General features: G+C 47.5%; 1 protein-coding gene across 1 annotated transcript; it reads right to left on the bottom strand.

Moving 5' to 3' along the window:
• On the bottom strand, positions 1-20,948 carry Fam83d (family with sequence similarity 83 member D). Its single transcript, XM_052725848.1, has 4 exons — positions 20,464-20,948; positions 7,991-8,158; positions 3,507-3,631; positions 1-1,514 (listed from the first exon to the last, which is right to left on the bottom strand). Exons 1-4 carry the CDS (start codon positions 20,935-20,937, stop codon positions 524-526), a joined length of 1,758 nt encoding a protein of 585 aa, XP_052581808.1. The 5' UTR covers positions 20,938-20,948; the 3' UTR covers positions 1-523.
• Between the last annotated feature and the right edge of the window lie 1,228 nt (positions 20,949-22,176).

The following is a 22,176-nucleotide window of genomic DNA, read 5'->3' as shown; positions in this document are numbered from 1 at the left end:
TCACACAAATACCTATATGGTACATTTATTTATGACATACCCTTAAAGATAAAGAAAAGGGTTCGAGAAAGAAAAAACAAACCCAGGCAAACATAAAGTTGTCTATACTTATTTAATGCTAAGAACATAGATATTCAAGAGAAAGTCAGTTAAGAAAACAATGTTATTTAACTTTTAAATATAATTCTGACCCTAAAAAGTAGTGATTCAAAGCACTAAGACAGCACACACACACACAAAAAACAAACAAACAAAACCAGTATTTTATCTCTCAAACCAACCTTAAAATACCTATGTAGTCTTAAGATATAATATTAAAATAGTGCAAAAGGGGAAAAAAAGTACCCATAGTGTTTAAACCAACAGATGGTTTCTACAGAACAAAAATAAAAATATCAGACAATGTGTAGTCTCAAACTCAAAGGTGACTTGGTGTCAGGTGAAAGAGGGTGGCTGGGGACACGTGGTGCTTGGTGGAGCAGGAGGCTCTGCTGGCCTCGAGAGGGCTGGCTGAACCCAGCAGTCACTGATAGGGAGGATAAAGTGCTATGTCCCTAACAGAAACCAGGTTCATGGAAGCTCTAGTAAAGCTTCCAGGACTGTAGCTGAGGTAGTGTTCTGAGAAGAGTGTTCTCCTTGACAGCACGGTCAGCATCTGGTTGAGCCGGGACCTGATGCCAGTGAAGTGCACCTGCCGCTCTTTACTCAAATTTCTAAATGAGTCCCTCAGGCACAGATCCAGGTGGGGGGTGCCCAGACCCAGGTACTTGGGGTATCCAGGAGTGCGGATATCAGGGGCTGTTAGGGAAACATGGGAACTGACAGAGCTTGCCAGTGAGCCCTGGGAAGACATAGAAGAGGATGACCTTAAACTAGAAGATCTTGACACTGACATCCTGGATGCAGGTGACCCTTCTTTAGACTGGGCACCCTGAGGAAGGAAGCTCTCATCAGCTTCAGTCTGTGTGGTAGTGGACTTGGACCACACTGTGGCCTGGGAGCTTGCTGCCCTTGTGACTACTGTGGTTTGGATCCCAACACAGGCCACACTGGAACTGGTCTGTGTTCCCACCTCACTCAGGCTTACTGCAGCCATCTCTTCACCTGGCTCTGTTTGGGTAGCAGCATCAACTACCTTGCTATCCTCTAGTTGATCCTTGTGGCTGTAGAAATAGTCTTCATCGCTGATGGTAGAAGCCTCAGAGTCATGGCGTTTGGTTTTGGCTCTGTCTTCTGGCGGCACTTCTGGGCCCAGGTTGGTGTTCTTGGGCGTACTTGAGAGTCTGGCCAGCCGGATGCGCAGCAGGTTGCCCAATGTGGGTTCCTTCGAATGTGGCTTTCGGTCAGCCAGATGGTCAAACTTGCCACTGATCTGGAAGTTGGACAGGAGTTTGGAGCTGATGGGCTTTGACTGGGCGTACAGGATCCGGAACTCCAGATCAAAATGTTCAACCACTTGGCCAGACAGAATGACCAAGTTACTGCTATTTAATTTGCCATCGGTCCACGTGAAACTGAAGGATTAAAAACACACAAACTGGTAAAGATAAAGGATCTCAGTTTACGTTTTCTCAGTAGCTGCTATGTAAGAGTGGCAACTTTGAAGTTAGCATGCTGTCCATGAAATAACAAATCCATGTGTCAGAAACAAAGGAGGCAGGCTATGGTTTAACTGACACACACAAAAATACACTCCTCAGGCTCAGTTTTAGCCTAGCAAGAAGGTACACAATATTTAGGCCAGCAGCCTTGTTTTAAAGGTTAGATAATCATCTGGAGATGCCAAAGTGGGAAGCTAGTGGCACTTCTTCCAGTTTCTCAAGTGGAGATGGCTACTCCACCAAGATGCCGGTGCTCAGCACATTTTGTAGCTGATTAGTCTGGTATTTTTGACTGTCCAGCATCTCTTCCTCTTCCTCTGGAAACAGAACCTACACTTGTCTCTACCCACAAAACCTTTCATGCCTACCCTCTCTCTAGTCTCAATGTGGTAGGAATATGGTCCAGGATGGCCAGTGTCTGATCCCTGGGATTCATCCACAGTGCATCACCTGTGACCCCACAAGGGCCAAGTGAGTTTTCAGAGATGTATGTCCCTGCTTCAGGAGTCTCTCCCTTTGGGAGGCAGCTGCTGGAGGTTGGGTGAGGAAGAGGAAGAGGCTATCTAAGAACAAAGAGCAAGGCAGTAGTAGGAGACAGTGTTCTAATTAACACCCTCCAGGCCCAGGGGAGCTATAGTCAGCTGCACCTTCTCACCCTAGCACCTCCATGAGCTGCTGCCTCACTCTGCACTCTGAGTTCGCCTCCTTCCACTGAGCTTTGCACCAGAAGCAAGCAGCTTTAATGGGAGACCCTGAAACTCAGTTTCAACTATTTCTTGCAACTAAGAACCATGACTAACACACATGTTGCCTGAGAACTGCTTCAGACCCAAAGAGTCTTTGGAATACCACAATGGGGTAACAGAAACAAAGGAGCTACCTGACCCCAGGGCTGCAGCATGTCACAACACATGGGAGTATTACTGTCATTGGTGGCAGGACAGTGCTTTTGTAGAGGGCAGTTTTTATATTGATAGGTTTTCAAACAGCCAAAATCCATTCAGAGCCAAGTTTCTTCGGTATAAATAAATCTACCTTGGGAGATAGTGTAGGTCCCCTTAGTATTTATAAGTGCCTCGTAGAAGGAAGTCTTAAGAGCATGTTGTGCTCAGGTCTGAACAATGGTGCTACTGTGTGAAAAGGAAGGTTCCTCGAGTTACTTATCTCACTACCTCACCTGGCACAAAACCTCTAAGGGATGCACACTCTACAAAACTGAGGTTTGTTTTTCCCCAGACTCTATACCTTGCACGTACCATTGGGCAATGTAATAGAGAGATAGCCAAGCACACAGCATGACACAGTGTGAGTAAGAATGGTACAACTTCCAGAGATTAGCATTACCAACTGTTACCTCAGCCCTTCAGCCATCTTCCTGCTCTCCACCCAAAGATGCTATTGGCAAAGTGGGACTTCTAAGGTGGGCCTGGAATATGCCCGGTGTTTTCTAGACTAAAGTATTCATTACAAGGCTTGTAGCAACCTAACAGTTAAGTATAAATGAGCAGCTTCAGTCCACCTATAACATTTGCAAATGTCCTTACCTTCAAGTAAGCAGGGTAGGTGGGGTCCAAGTCCCCAGGAAACCAGGATTTGAGGCCAATTAGGCTCCAGTTTTTCCCCAAAGGCCCAGGCCAAGACTTGAATGCAGGACTCTAACTATGAAGTCTCAAGCTTAGTATAACTTTTACTTTAGTTTTGTGGACCACTGGGAAAAGAAAGTGATTCTTATCCCATCTACATCCAACAAAAGATGACTTCGATGAACCAACTCGCACACACACAGGTCTGCACGCGGGTGGGGGTGGGTACTCTGTCAGAAGGGCTCTTATTGGCAGGAGCAAGCAAGCACTCACTCCTCTAAAGGGTTTGAACTAACTGGTGAGGCACCTGTTCAAAACATACCTGTAAGAGCCTGTGGCCACCCGAATGCCGTCAATCAGTGTGAACTTTTCATGAACCTTCCCAACAACCTTTGTTCCTGACCTTGCATAGTAGATACTTCCCGTAATAGTCCGTACTGTCATCAGCTGTTGGGCAGGGAGTGGGAGGAAAAAAAAAATTAATGACCAACTCAGTGACACTATCCAGTGGGCTGAGCTTACTATTCCCAAACAAACCTGTCTGCAGTGGCTCAGCACAGGGTCACCATTTAGTGACAGCACACATGATACACTAGTCAGACATTGCTCAAGTAATGTTACTTCTGCATCTAGTCCATCTTTTCATATGTGCAGAAGAGGTCTTCCTTATTTTATTGTCCAGGCTGGCCTGGGACATGCAATCCCCTCGCCCCAGCCTCCCAAGTGCTGGGATTACAGGCCTGCACCACCGCAGTTGGCTTATATTTAGAGACTCTTAGCTCATGTGGGTATGTACTATAAAGAACATTTGCTCTTTGGAAGAAACCAATAGAATCCAAAAACTGATTTTGAAACAAAGCATGAGAGAGAAGATAATCAAAGAAAGTATGTTAGTAATGACTGACACTCGGCAAGGGTTGAAGAACTCCCTGGCACTCCGACTTTTTGTTCCACTGCACGGATCGGAATAACAGCCCACTTCACTGACCTCTGCACTGGAAGGGGTTTGAAGCTGTAATCGAGGGCAAGCCTCTAACACACCATGTGCGGATTAATCAGTCAGTTCACATTTCCTACAGGTAAACAGTAACCAAGAAGGTACACTATGTACACATGGATGCACAATTACTCCCATAAAGATGAAACCTACAAATGCATACATAATAGCATGCAAAATATGAAGACAATCTAGAGCAGACTAGAAGTTATATATCATTATAAATCTTAAAGTGCTTGCCATGCAAGCCTGACAAGCTAAGTTCAATCCCTGGAACCCACATAAAGATAGAAGGAGAGACCTAACACACAAAGTTGTCCTCTGACCTCATGTGAATGCACACAAACATCACACACACAATAATAATACATTTTACATTTTAAGTAAATGTTTAGGATCATCTGAATCTTATTCATTCTATAAAAAAGAGAGTCTCTCCCATGCACCATGCTAAACAGCAGAGGTGCAGAGTGTATTTCTTTCCCTCAAAGACTAGAGAAAAAAGTAACTAACAACTGAAAACCTAAGCAAGACACCACATGGAGCAGAGGAGGGAGACCCTAACATCTGGACATATGATCATGTCTTTGGTATTCTTATCAAAACACATGGGAACTGAACCATAGGAAGTATCTGATAAATACAAATTTACAGAACAATGGCTAGTGTTCTCCAAAAGTGTCAGATGCCAAACCACAAAGATGGTGGTTATAAGAGCCAGGGAGACTTCACTAGTGAATGCAAGGTGCCCTGCTGGATTGGATCTTGGGCTAGAGAAGGGGCAGTTGTGAAACACAGCTGATATTTATGAAGTGTGGAGATTAGATAGTGCTATTCCAAACTGATTTTTTTGGGGGAAAGGAGAGGTTGAGATTAGTCCTGGCCATCCTGAAACTCACTCTGTAGACCAGACTGGCCCTGAACTCAGAGATCTACCTGCCTCTGTCTCCCCAGTGCTGGGATTAAAGGTGTGTGCACCACCACTGCCCAGCTCCAAGCTGATTTTATTATGTGTACTGAAGATATTAACATTTGAAGAATTTGGACACAGAACATTCAGGAATTCCTTATATTATTTCTGTAACTTCTTTTTAAGTATTTTAAAAATTATTTTTAAAAAAATTTAAATTATGAGTATCTGTGTGTAGGTATATGCACATGAATGTGTCAGATACTCTAGAGCTAGAATTACATGCGCTTTTGAGACATGCATGTTGGGAACCAAACTCAGATACTCATCTCTATAGCCCTTCATAAATCTTAATTTCAAGGTAAAGTTTTTCTTTAAAAAAACTGGAATATTTCATAGATGAGCACATGGAATGCGCTGGATGGAGCAGGCGATGACTCCCAGATAAGTCAACACACAATAAGCATAAAAACAGCCTACCTGTAGGGCTAGGGATGGCTGTGTCCTTCCCTTTAACACATCTGAATGTTGTGGAAGCCTGTAATTGTGGACACAGCACTTCTCCACACCTGCCCAATAATATGCAGTCAGATTCTTGCTGTGGGATGGTCTGTATGTCAAATTGCTCTGATTGGTCAATAAATAAAACACTGATTGGCCAGTGGCTAGGCAGGAAGTATAGGCGGGACTAACAGGAGAAAAGAAAGAACAGGAAGGCGGAGAGAGACACTGCCAGCCACCATGATAAGCAGCATGTGAAGATGCCAGTAAGCCACAAGTCATGTGGCAAGGTATAGATTTATGGAAATGGATTAATTTAAGCTATAAGAACAGTTAGCAAGAAGCCTGCCACGGCCATACAGTTTGTAAGCAATATAAGTCTCTGTGTTTACTTGGTTGGGTCTGAGTGGTTGTGGGACTGGCGGGTGACAAAGATTTGTCCTGACTGTGGGCAAGGTAGGAAAACTCTAGCTACAGATTCTTGTAGACAGGATGATTCAAAATTCTGAACCAATCAGAGCCTAGGGCAGGGGCTGCCCCTGAGAAGGGCATAGACCCACAACACAGACAAGCCTAGGAGGGAACCTGGTGCCCACCTAGGAAGGAAATAACCCACTGTAAAGACAAACTGTCTTTAAACTTCCCGCAGAGGCTCTGGACCACCATGAAGGCAGCAGCCAACAAAGTCAGCAATCATTCCTGGGTTTCCGCCTTGTTGACAAAGCAGACCAAATGGCTTTGTCAAAGCTGGGGCAGTTCTGTCATTTTTCTGCTTCTGAGACTCAGCCTAATTACCCAAGAGAACCTTGAAATTATACCCTGGCACCTTCCACACTTCCCAAGAGCAGTTGTGGCCTAAATACCTGGCTAGATGGCAGTGCTCTTTACCATGCCCAGCTGGCATTTGCCTTGAGTCCTCCTAGACTCATATTCAAGTTGACTGCTGGGTCACATGGCTGTCCCATTTCAGTCTCAAAGCCCCACTCCCACCTCTATCATGAATTTGTGTCTTGTGGCACAAATGACAAGCTAGTAATGACCTTATTCAGCCCAAGCCTTGTTTTGCTCATTAGGAAAAGCAGCCAGCAGGAACTCTGAAGGAACACTAAAGAGAGGGAATTCTGTAAACCTCTCTGCCTGTTTACAGGGCACTAAGTCAGCCTCTCAGAGAGCATAGAGGGGCAAAGGCGGACTTCTCTGCTGAATGCTGCATCCCTCATGCCAACAAGTGCCCGGGAGTATGGTGACAAATTAGGTTCTGACCTTCACAACTTGCTCCATTCTTTAAAACATGAATTCTATAACAAATGTCTCTCTTACCTCATTCCCAAAGAGACTAAGCCAATGCTGTGGCCTTCTATTGAGATACTGAATTACTTTCATGCCAGAGAAAAAGACATAAACTCTGGTTCTTTCATGAGAAGTAAGCAGCAGTGGGTGACAGAAAGGGCTCACATGGGGGTGAGAGGAAGGAGGACTCAGTCCAAGCCGGGCTCTCGGTCTCACCATGTCCCGACCCAAAGCATCAGGACCACTAACCTGACCGGGCCACCATGAGAGTTAGTGATGTCAACATCTGTCAGAGCAGTGAGCAGTGCCAAGGACAGAACAACAGCTCCAAAATGGCCACTGTGGCTAAAAATGGAGCCATGGCGGCAGGTGGCAGCAGCCTCCAAGCCCTGGCTTGGGTATGAGCTGGTCTGTATTCACTGCTGGGAAACCTGGCAGCCATTTTGCCTTTTCTATTCAATGCTTAATGGAGATGTAATTCATACATACACCACAAAATTCACCTGCTTAGTGTGCAAATCTGGACGTTTTATGAGTATACAGAACCATTTTCACAGGTGTAGAACATTCTCATTACCTCAAAAAAAAAAAAGAAAAAGAGCCTGTACCCCTTTAGCTACAAACTTACCCATCCCTCTATCACACATCCCTGAACCCAATGCTAATCTACCTTCTGTCTCTACAGCCAGCCCTGTTCTGGTCTTTCGTATACATGGGATCACATTGCATATGATCATTTCTGTATGCTTCCCACACTTATAATGTTTTCAGGTTCACCCATGTGGTGGCATGTGTCAGTACTTTAATCCTTTTGAAGGGTGGATAATATTCTATTGTTCTGAAGCGACAGTGTGTTGTTTATCCACTTATTAGCTGATGAAACTTCCAGCATCTATAAACAGACACGTCGTTGTGTGGACACGTCTTTCATTCCTCTTGGGTAGTTACCTAGGAATGGAACTGCAAGGTTACAGGTGGTGTTCATTTTCTGTGAGAATTCGGTTCCGTCACTTGTCAGTGGGGAGCCCCCACCACCACCACGCTGTAGATCATGGGTACTCTGCCACATTGCTGACAGGGAGGAAACTAGAAATGGTGTCCCACAAACCTTTTCCTGCTCAGGATGAACTTTCAGATCCATGCACATGTCCAAAAAGTGGGAGAGCAGAGCCTGGTCCAGAAGAATGTACACAGCCACCCCCCGTTTCCGACAGATCTCCTGTAGGTCTCGGAAGATGTCGATGTCTGAGAAAACGTCCATTACCACAGCAATCACCTATGAGATGAGGCAGAAGGAAGAGTAAGGAACTCCAGATAGCATCCTCAGACACTCCCTTCCTCAGCAGTGTGGGTCTCCCCCTTACCATTAGCTCTTTTCCACCCCCAAAGACACCTAGGCACCCATATCTTACATGTCTTAGCCTGGCCCAGCTAACTAAGGCTCCCCAGTGTCCCCCTGCCAGCCCACTCCACACTGGCAAACTTCTCATTTAACGTCTATGCCATCACTAAACCCCACCTTCCAGGTTCAGTCTGGACTAGCAAGCGGTCTAGGGTCTCGGACCAACACACTGGAATCTGGAGCACGCTGCTTTCCCAGTCAGGCTTCAGTTTTCTATGTCTATAAGGTTGATACATAAAATCTTGGGGCTCTCAAGATGGCTCAGCTGGCAAAGGCACTTGCTACCAAGCCAGATGACCTGTATTCAATCCCCAGAACTCACATGGTGGAGGAGAAAACCAGCTCCTGCAAGCTGTTCTGATCTCCACAGGTACACCATACCACATGTGTATGCACACACTTATAAATAAATGCAAAGAAAAACCCACCTCAGACTCTCTATGAAGCCCTTTTTTTGGCTATTAATATTCAAGTCCATGGTTGTTGTTGTTGTTTTTTTTTAACTATTGTCTGATTTTGGATCATGGTCTCTGAGTATTTTTACCTTGTTTTAGAAAGACTCCATCCATTACCAATTCATTGCTTGAAATGATCAGATGAGGCTCACAGCACCCTCCCCCCTCTTCTGTTCCCGACACCACATACTCCCAATCAGTCAGGACAAGAATGGAAATATTTCCTGAAGATTCTGACCTTTGGCTCAGCTCTGTTCTTTCTTCTCCCCAGCTATGTGTGCCTCTTGATAAATAAGAATTTGATTGATTTCCCATACCCCGCCCAGACCACAGCTAAGAGCCAATGCTCACCCAAGTGTCCATGGGCAGAGTATCACTGTTTGGGGTCTGCTTCCTAAGCTACAAAACAGGCTTGCTGTAAAACCTAAACAACTACACAAGTGCAGGGTCCAAGAGGCCCTTGGTGTCTCTCAACCACCCACGTTACCAGTGTGAGCTGCAGCTGCCTGGACAGCCCCTCACAAGGGAGGCACTGGCAGCCCCGAGCTTCCCTCCCTCATTTACAGAGGCTGTTACAGCTGGAAGCAGCAGAGCCTCACCATCACCTATTTCAAGGGCCTGCAGAAACTCCGGGCAGGGAGGCAGGGCTGTAAAAACACCCAGGCTTAGAACAAGTCCCTACAAAGAGAGTCAGGGAGCTGTTTTTGCAATTGGGAGTGGTCAGGGCTTCTCCATCTCCTAGCTTCAATAGTAAAAGATCCCTTGTCTCTGAATCACATTAACCCTTTTGCTGAGCATTATGATTACTTTGAAATCTCGCCACCCCTTCCTTCTACTTCAGCAGAAGCCCTCAAATGGGATATTCATCTCCATGGTGGAGATCTTGGGACAGTAAGTAACTGGCAGTCTTTACCCCTTAACCCTTTAGGGTTAAAAAGAAACACAGAAGCCAGGTATACATAAGTGCAAGCATATAACTCCAGCACTCAGGAGGCTGAGGTCAGCCTGGAAGAGTAAAAGTCTATCTTAAGAAACAAACTAAGAGAGGAAGAAATGCAGAGGCAATAGGACACTGCTGCTACCTTTCTAACTCCAGGGTTCCATCTGCTCAGATGAGTGACTTTGAAATGCCAGCTCCCAGAGAAGCAAGTGCCATCTGGGATGATCAAGTATCTCTCTGGCTGCCTCCATACCACTCCCTGCCTGACCTTCATAAAACTTCCTAACAGTGAGTAGAACAAAAGACGCATTTTAGAATTGGTGGCATCTTCAGAAGCTTATTGGCTCCGATGGCTTTCACATGTTGTTTTGAAAGTCATGCCTACCCCGTTCACTTGGGGCCTGTAACAGAGTTTAAGGCAAAAGCCAGGGCACAGAGCTCAGCATGGCCCTCTGGAAGGTTTGGATAACAACAGCACAGAGTGGCAGGACTGCTGTGATGGTTAAGTAAGTGGCAGTCCGGAATGGGCGTAGCTCAGTTAGGCAGCTGGTGTCTGAGTCCACTGCAGGCTGATCCTACCTGGGCACAGAGATGGCTACACAGGGCTGACAGAACATGGGATGAGGAAAGCAAAATGATGCATTCTGTGGGGAGCAGTAAGTTAGCTCCCTTGTGAGGGCAGGCACCTATAGACACAAAGAGACAGGAGGGAGGCTTCCTGGGAGAGGGAACATCTGAGCTGAACCACAGACAAGAATATGGTATGAAGCCATGCCTGGCTGCCCAGATCTGTAATCTCAGCTCCTTAGGAAGTTGAGGCAGAAAGATCCCAAGTTCAAGGCCTGCCTGGGACAAGAAGCCATTGGAGAAGTGAAGGGCCCTCCGACAGGAAACCATGTGATGACAGAAGAGGCTGGGAAGGACAGGGTGCATACCAATGTGGCTGGAACGTACAGTATGCAGGAAAGGGAGCCATGGGATGTGACTGGCAAAGAGGGATGTATAAGATGGTAGAAGGCTATGGAATCCATGTCAGTCCTTACCCCACATTGCCTCCATAGGTAGAGCATACCGAGAGATGAATCCAGAAGCTGGGAGAGATGCTGCTGCAGAGTAGAGACCTGAACCTACTTCCTCTAACTCAAGACCAGGAGCCTCTGTGTCTGCAACCCAGTCAGGATGGGGATCTTTGGGGCTAATAAATTTCTGCAGCTATTTGGAAGACTAGGGACTGAAAGAGGAAAGTCCCAGCCAGAAGCTCTGAGGCTAAAGGGGAGCAAAAGGAGCCATGGGAGAGCCCAGCAATGGGCACAGGGCCACAGAAATACATACAAGCTGGTGAGAGATCTTTGAGCCTGACTCAGAGGTAGCAGTAAAACTTCCAGAGTGCGCTTGAATCCAAGGTGCCAGAATTGGAATAGAGCTCCTGGAGAAAGGCCAGAGAAAACTATGCAGACCTGCTGGCCTCTCTGGTGGTCAGTGTAGCCTCTGTGAGCGACACACAGCTAGACAATGGGCTGGTCCCCATGGTGAGAAGCTAGTCAAATGGGAAAGGAGAAGAACCCAGATGACGCAGAGTGATGGCCAACGAACACACCCTAGGGGCTACTGAAACAGGGACTAGGAACCCAGCCCAGTTGGCAGGGTTGGAGAGGGCCACCAGAGGCAGAATGGGAGCAGGGCCCAGAGCACAAAGGCCTGCCAAACAGTTCTTGATTGCCCAATTAATAAAACAGGTGTACAAGCAACACTTTTGTTAGCTGATGAGTACTAATTTGCAGTTTAGTTCATCTTTAGTTTTAAAGCCTTAACCTTTCCCACAGGCTAAATATGAAGGCCTGTCTTACTCAGGGTATCTGAGAGCAAAAGGATGTTTTCCTTTCCTGACTCTCCAGCATCTAGCACATCCTCCTTTCTTACTAAAGTAGGACCCTTGAAGACTTGCCTTATCAGGAGACTAGTACTCCTGTGGCAACCTTCAGTAGGAAGCTCTTCCTCCTTCAAGGCCTGCCCACCCTAGACCCTTATGCATACCCGTTCTAGCCCTGCCTTCAGACACCCAAGTCCTACACAGCTGAAGCAGGCCTGCAGCTTCTTGCCTCTTAGAAGGGACAGTCCTTTACAGACCTGGTTGACCTAGCCTGTTTCACCAGTCCTGTCCTGCTTTCCAGGTGGACATTTCCACAGCAAAAGTTAAACTGATTAGTGTGTCTTGTTGCCCCAGGATTTTTAGGCTGGTGTCAGATTGCCATGTGGTGGGTTCCAGTCTGCAGGGAATGGTAGTCATGCACAGCACCTCCCTTGGCCTAAGTGTTCATGCTGCAGCATGCTGAGCCCCAGCAGAACACCTGGACTAGAAAAGCAGCCCAGACGCCTGCCACTGAACCCACTCTCCCTTTAGGGGGTAGCTAGCCCACCCCCACCAAGTGCCCACAGTCACCCTAGGCACCACCTTCTCTAAGCCTGAGTTGCATGGAGCCGGCCCCTTCTCTCAGGGTTAGAAGTGTGGTGACTTCTGAGAGTCTATTATAGGCTCAGGCCTATCTGCCAGATACCCATGGAGGAAGCATCCAGCTGGCCAGAAGCTGGGGAAGAGGGGCATTCATACCACACTACCTGTGTTTCCTCAAGCCAGCACATCTAGAGGGGTCGGTCACCCATGTGTCCAGTCCCTTATCTTCAGCTTGAGTGACAAACCACAAGCCTATCTATCAGTTCCTTAGAAGAACCCCCTTTCATCAACAGACCAGCGCCCACAAGTCAGAAGAACAGAGGTCACAGATCCTCAGAAAAAGCGTAGAGCCCACTCACAATACTCATTAGGCAGAACTGGAATCTCTGCCTCTGCCACTTAGCCCAAAGCTCAAAAAAACTCTAGAGATTTCAAGGCCCCATTAACCATCACCCCCAGCTTACAAACTTGGAAAGGCTGGATAACAGATTCAAGGGATAATGGATTCAGTGCAAGGGCTGAAATGTCAACCCGGGTCTTTGTGCCCCAAAGCCCACCATTAGAAACATGCTAAGCTAAATATTGTTCCAGACGAGTCTAATGTGTGGGTCTCACAATTACTAAGGGGATCAGTAGAGTATCTCACAAAGGAGAACTTATAACAAGATAACTGTCAAGGAAGGTCACAACTCCCCAGAATGCCCTCTCTCTTCTGCAGTTCTGCTGACAAAGCCAGAGCTAGACCGAATAGGGGACCAGGTGAAGCTCAGCTGGCATGTAAACATGCTGGAGAACCAACCCGGACTTGGGTCTAGGCTCCTCCACTCTGCAGAACCAGGTGTGTGGTACATGTTAGGTCTTACTGGCTTCTAGAATATGCAAATAACACCTTTGCATAAAATCTCATACCGTTTGGTGACTCAGCCAATGAGAGAACCGAACCCACTACAGTTCCTGACACACAGAAAAACCTCAGTGGTAGCCACTCATAGTCTTAGGCCTGATTCTGCCACTATGCCCAGACAAGACATTTTACCTGAGGGTTAGTGTCCTTGAAACAAGGCCTGCTCTGCTGTCACACACCCTTCATAAAGCTTCTCAGGCCTCTGACCAGGCACATGTACAGCCTGACGGGACCACTCATGGCCAGTCATTCCTGTTCACATTCTAACAGGAAGCACACGTCAATCACCCCTTTCCTGTGTGCCTCAATTTCTCTCCCTTCCCACCCAGAGTCATAAAGGCAGATAAGGTGTACAGAATGCTTGGAATTCAGCCAAAGCTTTGTATACATTCAGCAATGTGTCAGCCCGGACAGCCTGGAAGCCTGGCCACTGCATTCTCTATGCTGAGCACATCACCATCAATCACCTACTGACTTTCTTGCTAAAAACATCAAGCATACTGTTTCCTCCAGTGTGTTTCATGTTTTGTTTTGAGATAGGTCTTGGTATTGGCTCAGGCTAGTCTCAAATTGAAGGTACTCCTGCTTCAGATAATTACAGGCAGGAGCCACCACTTGTTACATGTTTTAATGGGACTAAAACTGCTCATTGAGATTTAAAAAAAAAAAATTATTTGAAGCACAGTGGTGATAACACACACCTTTAATCCCAGTACTCGGGAGGCAGAGGCAGGTGGATCTTTGAGTCTGAGGCTAGCCTGGTCTACAGGGGTTCCAGGACAGCCAGGGCTACACAGAGAAACCCTGTCTCAAATAACTGCTTTGATATAATCTTCTGGGTTTAAAAAAACAAGAGAATGCAATTTCCATAGCCAAAGTTAAACTTATTAGTGTGTACTGTTTCCCCCAGGATTTATAGGCTGGTGTCCGATTGCTGCATGGTGGGTTTGAGTCTGCAGGGAATGGTAGTCAAGCACAGCGCCTCTCTTGGAGGTCAGTGGGGCAGGAAGCAATTTCTCACTCAATTCCACTTGGCTGTACTTCTTCACTATTGTTCCAGCCTGGGAAACAGTGGGAAAACCATGCAACTTTCTTTCTCTGTCTTTTCTTTTGGGTTGGGGGATGGGGGTTTGTTTCTGAGCTTTAAGTTTTTAACTATGTAAAGCATTTTCCTGTTCCAAAATGAAATCTATAAAATAAGGTATGCTCCCTCCTATTTTTCCTTTCCTTCTCTCTCCATTAAGGTAATGACTCCAATGATCTGTTTTTAGGCTATTCCATTTTTAATATAAACAAGTATATGTAGGAATATACAGCATTGTGTGTTCACATCATCCATAGAGAAAAGGACGTACAGTGGTACATGCTGCTCTCTGGACAGTGTTATCCAAGAGAACCTGAGATGACAGAGGAGTTAAGTTTTCAATTTAGCTTTAATTTATACGAACTTAAATGACCACATGCAGTTAATAGCACTCAAATTGGTCCATGCAGCTCTGAACACTTTGGATCAGAGTATAGAGCTTGCCTTCATTTGTCTTGAGAGCCACAAGCTCCTCCATGGTGTACACATCCTAATTTCTTCCCTGTCCTCTACTGTGATATGCTGGGCCTTTCCTATGACCAGAGCTACAACAACCAGTATGACCTCGACTCCTGTTTGAGCCAGTGTTTCTGTGGCGCAGACACAAAAGTGGAACAATTAGGTCCATGGAGACCACAACAGAAACTTTCCTTCTAGAGGCTGATATCATTTACATCAGGACCTCCTTTGCTTGTTTTTTCAAGACAAGGTCCTACTGTATCCTCAGGCTAACCTCCAATTCTGGATCCTCCTGTCTCAGCCCTCAAGAGCTAGAATAACAGGCATGTACCACTATACATCAAGGTTGTTTAAAGCCAGTATACCCCACTATATTGTTTGTATGGTGTTTGCTTTTTCTGAGAGAAATGAACCCACATATATAAATGGCTCAGAGAATAATCCTGCAGCTTCCTTACTGACTGATGGATGCTTAGCAAAAAGAATAAAGAAAGTCAGGCATGGTGGCACTTAGGAGGTAGAGGTAAATAGATTTCTGTGAGTTTAAGACCAGCCTGATCTACATGACAAGTTCTAGGCCAGTCATGGCTACATAGTGAGACCCTGTCTCAAGTACCCCTCCCAAAATTAATAAGAATAAACAAATGAAATGGCCGACAAGGAATAGTGGGGGACTATGGAATTACTGTTTAAAGGTAGTACTCAATACATTCACAATGCTGTTCAACCATTGCTACTGTTTCCCAACTTTTTTGCCAGCAGAATGGAAATTCTAACTATTAAGCAGTAACTTCTTACTGTCCCTTTGCAGACAAGTTTTGAAGGTCATGACTACTTGAAGGAGAGAGATGCTACTAGTGTCTAGTAAGTGGGGACAGAGATGCTCAATGTCTTACAGTGAACAGGACAGTGCCCCCAGGACAAAGAACCATCCACTCCAAATACCAACAGTGGCAAGGTTGAGAAAGCCTGTCAGGTTGATCCAGGCATCTGGAACAGGAACTGATCCCACAGCACAGGTTCTATCGTAACACAGGGAGGGTTGAGCAAGCTCAGGAGAGTTCAGTCCTTCAGAACATCCTCATACGTGCCGGGGGCCTCCAGCAGATTCCTCAGCTACTATTCCTCCTGGCTGGACTCTTCTACGATGCAAAGAGTGCCACCACTAACGCTCTGGTCATTTGGTCAAAAGGATGCCCAAAGGTGTGGTCACCGCAAAAGCGGCCTCTTTGGACCAAAAGCACATAAGGAATGGCAGCTGGTAAGAATGACAAGTATGAGTGTGAAATCTGGGAGGATGAGTTTGGCCTATGAACTCCCATCCAGGAGCCGGAAATATCTGGGCACCAGAACATATTACTGCGTGGGAGGCTGAGGCAGGAGGATCTCAAGTTCAAGGCCAGATTGGGCTACACGTCAAAACCATCTCAACAGGAGGGAGTGGGGGGAGAGAAGGCAGGGAGATGGGAAGAAGAACAAGCAGCACCCTGGGATAGCTGAACAAGCACATCAGAAGCACCTGACTGGAACACTTCCGGACCATAGCTCTGCCAAGTACTAGCTGGCAGAAAGAATCACCTAAACTACTTAGTTTACCTTTCTACCTCTCCATTCCCCCTCCCCCCAAAATCATGAGGCTGAATGAACAAAAGACCAAAATTACTGAACACCAACTATGTGTCAGATGCCCAGGGTGACTCTATATGGTCAGAGAGCTGCTGGGAAAACCCATCCCAGAGCCATCCATTCAGAAAGATAATCCTGACGTTTGGCAAATGCCCCTGGCATCCTAGGCTGTATGCTGATCACAGAACCTGGCATCTAGGCTCCTTCCAGACCCACCACAGAGAATGCAGGCTGGTGCTCAGATCTCCTCACTGAGGGCAAATAAAGCTGCAGAGAGACAGCAACTAGACCTGACCCCAGTCCAGTGCAGCCTGGTCCCCACCTCTGGGCTCACTACATGGGACCTTCCACGTGAAATTCAAACTTCCTTCATTCACCCACCAGATTTCTGTATTTGTTTCAGATACTAGAAATACTCGCTTGGGTCTATCTTGCCCAAGACAGGCAAATGCATAGTAATTTATAAAATCTAAACATCAGGAACCTATGTTGTCTTCAGGTCATGAACCACCTTCTCCAGTGGGTCTCTGCTGTGTTGATTCCTCCTCCCCTTAAAACAAGCCACCCTAGTCTTCCTTTCCACAATTAAAACAAACACTTATTTGTTTGTTTGTTGTTTATTTGTGTCACTGCTCACAGCTCCACTGCTCACAAGTGGGGGTCAGGCTGTCTGGTCTGGAGGCAAGCACCTATACCTGCTGAAACATCTCCTCGGCCCCAAGCATCCATCTTCTAAAACAGCCAGCTCTTGCTATCATCATTTTCCTTTTATAAGGGATGCAACATGGGAACTCAGAGTACAAATCTTCAGAAAACTGTTTAAAGCCTCCAGCCTGCCGGGAAGCAGGAGGCTGTGGAGAGTAGCGATTAAATGTGGGTCCTATGTGTGGCATGGTGGCACACCCCAGCCCTCCAGAAGCTGAGGGAGGAGGAGGGTTAGTTTAATGCGAGTCTCATCTCACATAGACCCTGTCTCAAAAAAGAAAAACAAACGAGCAAGCACAGTGTGGGCCCTGGAGCCAGGTAGACTGCAGCCTGAACGCAGTTCTGCCTCACAATGGTCTCCTACAAGCTACTTGACCTAGATGCGCCTGCTCTGTCCTTAAGTGCAACCTCCTCTGGCCACTGGGCGGACTTGAAGATAATCTGGTAAAGGACTCAATTAGAGCCTCCAATGCTTGCCATCATCAGATGGCATACAGACTAGGCATCTGAAAACACCTGACATGCCCCGTCACAGCCCTCCCTATCACGAGTAATGCACTTCAGAGGACATAGCCAAAGTGACACAGCCACTCCTGGTACCCATGCACGTCTTTACAGGCAGCAATTATTGGACAGCCAGCAAATTAGCCCTCTAATCCCTCTCGTACCCATAGTCTCCCTCCACTTGGGGACAGGACACAGTAGTTAGAAGGGTTAGAGTAGGCCAGGCAGTGGTGGCACACGCCTTTAATCCCAGCACTCGGGAGGCAGAGGCAGGCGGATCTCAGTGAGTTCGAGGCCAGCCTGGTCTCCAAAGCGAGTTCCAGGAAAGGCGCAAAGCTACACAGAGAAACTCTATCTCAAAAAAAAAAAACAAAACAAAACAAAACAAAAAAGAAGGGTTAGAGTCTGCCTTGGGCAGAGAGGCCTGGCTCCATCACTCCCTGGAGGCAACCTAGCTTCTCCACGCTTTAGTTCATCCTCCGTAAAGAGGACAGAATACTCACAACTATTTCAAGACTACTAGAAATATTGTCGGGCAAAGAGGAAGCCAGTTTTTTTTGTTTGAGACAAGGCCTCGACATGTAGCTTTGGTTGGCCTGGAATTTGCAATGTAGGACCAAGCTGCCCTCAAACTCATAGAAATCTGCCTGCCTCTGCCGGCTGGGATTAAAGGGGTGTGCCACCATGCCCAGCTAAGAAAACCATTTTTATTGACTGATTTTTTTTTTTAAGAGATGGTCTCCAAACTTCAAATTCATTGTGCCTCGAATTAAATCTAACTCCCATCCACAACACTCAGTCTCCACCATATTTTCCTTCCTGTATTCCAATGTGGTAGCATCACTGCCTGTCCAGACTAATAGGTCTCAGCCCCAGCCAGCGTGGTGGAGCACACCTTCAATCCCAGCACTCAAAGGCAGAGGCAGGCTGATCTCTGAGAACTGGGAGGCAGAGGTATCAACCTCCTTCACTTGTGTTTCTTCCCCTTACCCCCTCTGTGTGTACTTGAACCCAGGAACCTCAAGCATGCTAAGACAAGCATTCTATCACTGGGCTACACCTCCAGCCTCCAGTCTTCCTCATGTTCATACACCTTCCTCTCTTGACTTTGCATTCCAGTTCATCATATCTCAAATGCAAACAACTGCCTAAAACTCTCTTCCTGCCTACCCTGCCTTAATACAGGCTCTTTTCTCTCACAAAGATATCTCTGGACTCCTTGCGACCTCAGCCCTCTTACACCTACACTCCTTCGTGTCGGAATTACTGCTGGGGACACAAATCTGACCATCACTTTCCACTTTTGGTCTAGTCCCTAGCCTCTCCATAGGCTAGTTCCACCCTGCTGGGTCCAATTAAGTTACCATCACTCCAGATTTTCTTCTAGCCCCTTTCTCATTACCCACAACAATCTCCCCATCCCCCATACCTCACAAACTAAGAAGAAGCTAACGACCACACCTCTTCCCCTGTGGCCTCAGCCCTGGCAGTGTGTCAGCCGGGAGGTTCTATGTAAGCATGCAGTTTGGCACACATACTAAAAAACGCTCATTGGATTTAAAGTAACATAGCACCTTTAAAGTAAGTAGCACAGCACAGCACAGCTTCCAAATACAGAATCTAGGCGAGGGTGTAAAGGAACTAGGTACAGAGGAAAGCAGAAGGCCCTACCCAGGAATGTGCTCCAGATTGCCTGAAAGATAGGGAAGTCTCATCTGCAGCCATGATCCCTTTTAAGGCAAGTCTGTCTTCTGACCTCTGGCTCTAGTGCCCCTTTGTCCAAGCCGGCAAAGGGTTAGAGCAACCCACATCTCTGCCCTTCCTGGAGACCAGTTCTGTCCTTTTCAAGGTGTCCCAAGTGCTCCAGTTCTCCTCGCAGAGGAGAGCTTTAGGCATGCACACTTAGTTCACAAATGAGCCTCTTCCAAAAGCTTTATAAGCTTTGTACTGAACCCACAAGGAAAATGTCATCAGCATCAAAAGGATCCTCAGCCCACCCAAAGTTTCACAAGCTTGACACTACTCTAGTCAACGCCATACCATGCCCCAAACAGCAAAGTTTGGGGGGGGGGGGGGGGTGTCGGGAAACAGTATCAGAACATTGGCTTCAGCACTAGGAAGGCCGAGGCAGGGGGATTGCCTGGAATTGAGGCCAGCTTGGGCTTCATAGTGAGTTCCAGGTAAGCCTGGGCTAGAGACCTTGTCTTGAAAAGAGAAAAAGAGAGCACAGACTTGCTCCTAGACTTGGCAGTTCCAACCTGATCTTCACCTGGACATATAGCGGTACCAGGCCTACAAAGTCTTGACACGGTCTGGGACTTTGCCTACTATGTTCCTGGCACAGCCACAAAGTCTGTGAATTGAGCAGTGCTCACCAGCATGCAAACTTGTAGCCACACCCTCCCAAGTGCAGCCTTCTTCCTCCCTGATCCCACTGCCGCGGTTTCAGTACCGCAGGCTTGACTCTTTACCCCCCACCTCTACCACACCAGGCCACTAAGGCAGTTGGCGTTAGCTAAGATAAAAATCCATTGTAAACAGACGCTTATCTAATGCAGAAGTATTTGCATTTTGGGTTAAAGCAACCTGGAACAGTCCCAGGCATTGGGGGGAGAGGGCGGGTGGGAGGCGGAACACGTATCTCCCACCAGACTCACTCACAGAAGAATAAGGAGTCAACGGCCTGGGCTCGAATTTATCCGCCTACAACATTAAGACGCGTGGGAGTGAGTGGCAGTAACCGATTCCCAATGTTTTCTGGGTACGATCTTTTGGGTAAAGCGACTCTTTAGTAACGCGTGTCTTAGGAAGCTCCTGAAAGTGCAATCTATTTACCAGCTAACGTCCCGGGAATTCTGCAATCCACTTTGGTCTGAAGTAACAGTCAGAAGTGGGCCCTGTTCCAGGGGTACGAATATTAGGACTTAGAACTACGACACGACTCCAACTTCTGAAGGCCGAAGTTCCTCCCCTACTCCCCGTAAGGGTGGCTGGGGGTCCCGTATTGAGCTGCAAAAGAGGCGAGTGGGGGACAACCGGGGGCCGCTCACCTCTCGGGCGGAGCGCAGCTGCTGGCGCAGCGCATCCTTGCAGCCGTACGGGCCACCCGCGCCAGCGCCGCGGGGCTGGAAATGCGCCTCGACGCGCGTGACACCACGGTAAGCGCCCCGGTAGAAGGCGGGCCAGCCGAGCTCCAACGCCGGCGGCTCCAGGTCCGACTGCTCGGGAAAGTAGGTGCCCGACGAGCAGTCGTGAGAGGAGCCGAACGAGTCCTCGGCCACCGCCGCGCCGTCCTCGCCCGGCCGCTCGGCGGCACTCAGAACGGCTCGCACCTCATCGGCGTTGAGGAAGCGGCCCAGCCGCTCGCGCCGTAGGAAGGCGGCCCAGGCGTTGGGGCCGCCGGCCAGCAGCTGCTCGAGAGCCAGGCGCCGCGCCTCGCTGAACAGCTCCGCGGGGTTGGGCGGTCCGCACGGCGACAGGCAGGCCGCGGGAAGCTCGTCCAACAGCTCACAGTGAGCGGCCATGGCGGCGCTCAGGGAGGGTCCACGGGTGTGCGATGGTCGCCGAGATTTTTATAGGCACCTTTGAATCAAACCAGCCCGCGCTATTGGCTCGCCGCCCCGCCCCGGATCTCCCATTGGCTGTCTGCCTGCCAGGCAACCCAAAGGCTCCGCCCCCTTGTTGCTATTGGTTGCTCTCTGGAAACTGACCTGCCCACCCCTCCGCTCTCACTGCTTGATGGCTGAGCGAAATTTAAATCTGAGCTTACCCCGCCCTAGAACGGTCCCAACAGGAGACAGAGCCCGGCGCTGTCCCAGCGCGCCCCCTGCCGGCTTCCCCACAACGTGAGCTCCAAGGCCCAGGGCTTGAGGCTGGGACTTGCTCCTTCCTGGACATGCTTCTGTGTGGTCAACTATATTGCCATCCTACCCTGCATCTAATCATTCATTTATTCATTAAAAAAAAAAAAGGAGACTAGAGAGATGGTTCAGGAGTTAAGAGCACTTCCAGAGGATCTGGGTTTGGCTCTCATCTTGCTTGGTGACCTGTAATTGTTCCAGCGGATCCGATGCCTTTTCTGGTATCCACAGATACTGTATGCACACGTGGTGCACAAACATACTCATTAAATAAATAAAAGTAAATGTTTTTCCAATGGTGCAAAGCCGGGGGTGGTGGCACACTCCTAGCACATGGACGGTTGGGGCAGGAAGATCTGGAGTTCAAAGACATCTTGTGCTGCAATGCCAAATTCAAGTTCATCCTAAGCTACATAAGACCTTGTGAGCATACACATATAGATCTATATATGTATGTGCACACACATATGCACACACGTATACATCTATATACTAATCCACTTTGGTACCCACTCCCTCACTGATGGTCTTCCTTTTCTATTTTTTTCTTCTTATTTCATGGTTTTTGCTCAGCAACACCTCAACCCCACTTAAATCCCACTTTTCACTTGCATCCAGACAACAACCAGAGAGAGAGAGAGAGAGAGAGAGAGAGAGAGAGAGAGAGAGAGGGAAAAGGTGGGACTGGGGTTGTTGACTAACTGTACTTCACATTCATGATCTGAAGCATGACTTTAAAATTAGCTACTAATGTAATCATACTATAATATGTTGTTGGTGTTTTTTTCTACTCTTTTTTTTGGGGGGGACACCACCCAGCTCCCAAATAAATCACACACGGAGACTTATTCTTAATTATGAATGCTCTGGCCTTAGCTTGGCTTATTTCTTGCCAGCTTTTCT

Source organism: Peromyscus californicus, unplaced genomic scaffold, assembly GCF_007827085.1.
Source record: "Peromyscus californicus insignis strain IS unplaced genomic scaffold, ASM782708v3 Scaffold_7__1_contigs__length_154581171, whole genome shotgun sequence".
NCBI classification, from domain to species: Eukaryota; Metazoa; Chordata; class Mammalia; order Rodentia; family Cricetidae; genus Peromyscus; species Peromyscus californicus.
This window is presented reverse-complemented; position numbering and strand designations above follow the sequence as displayed.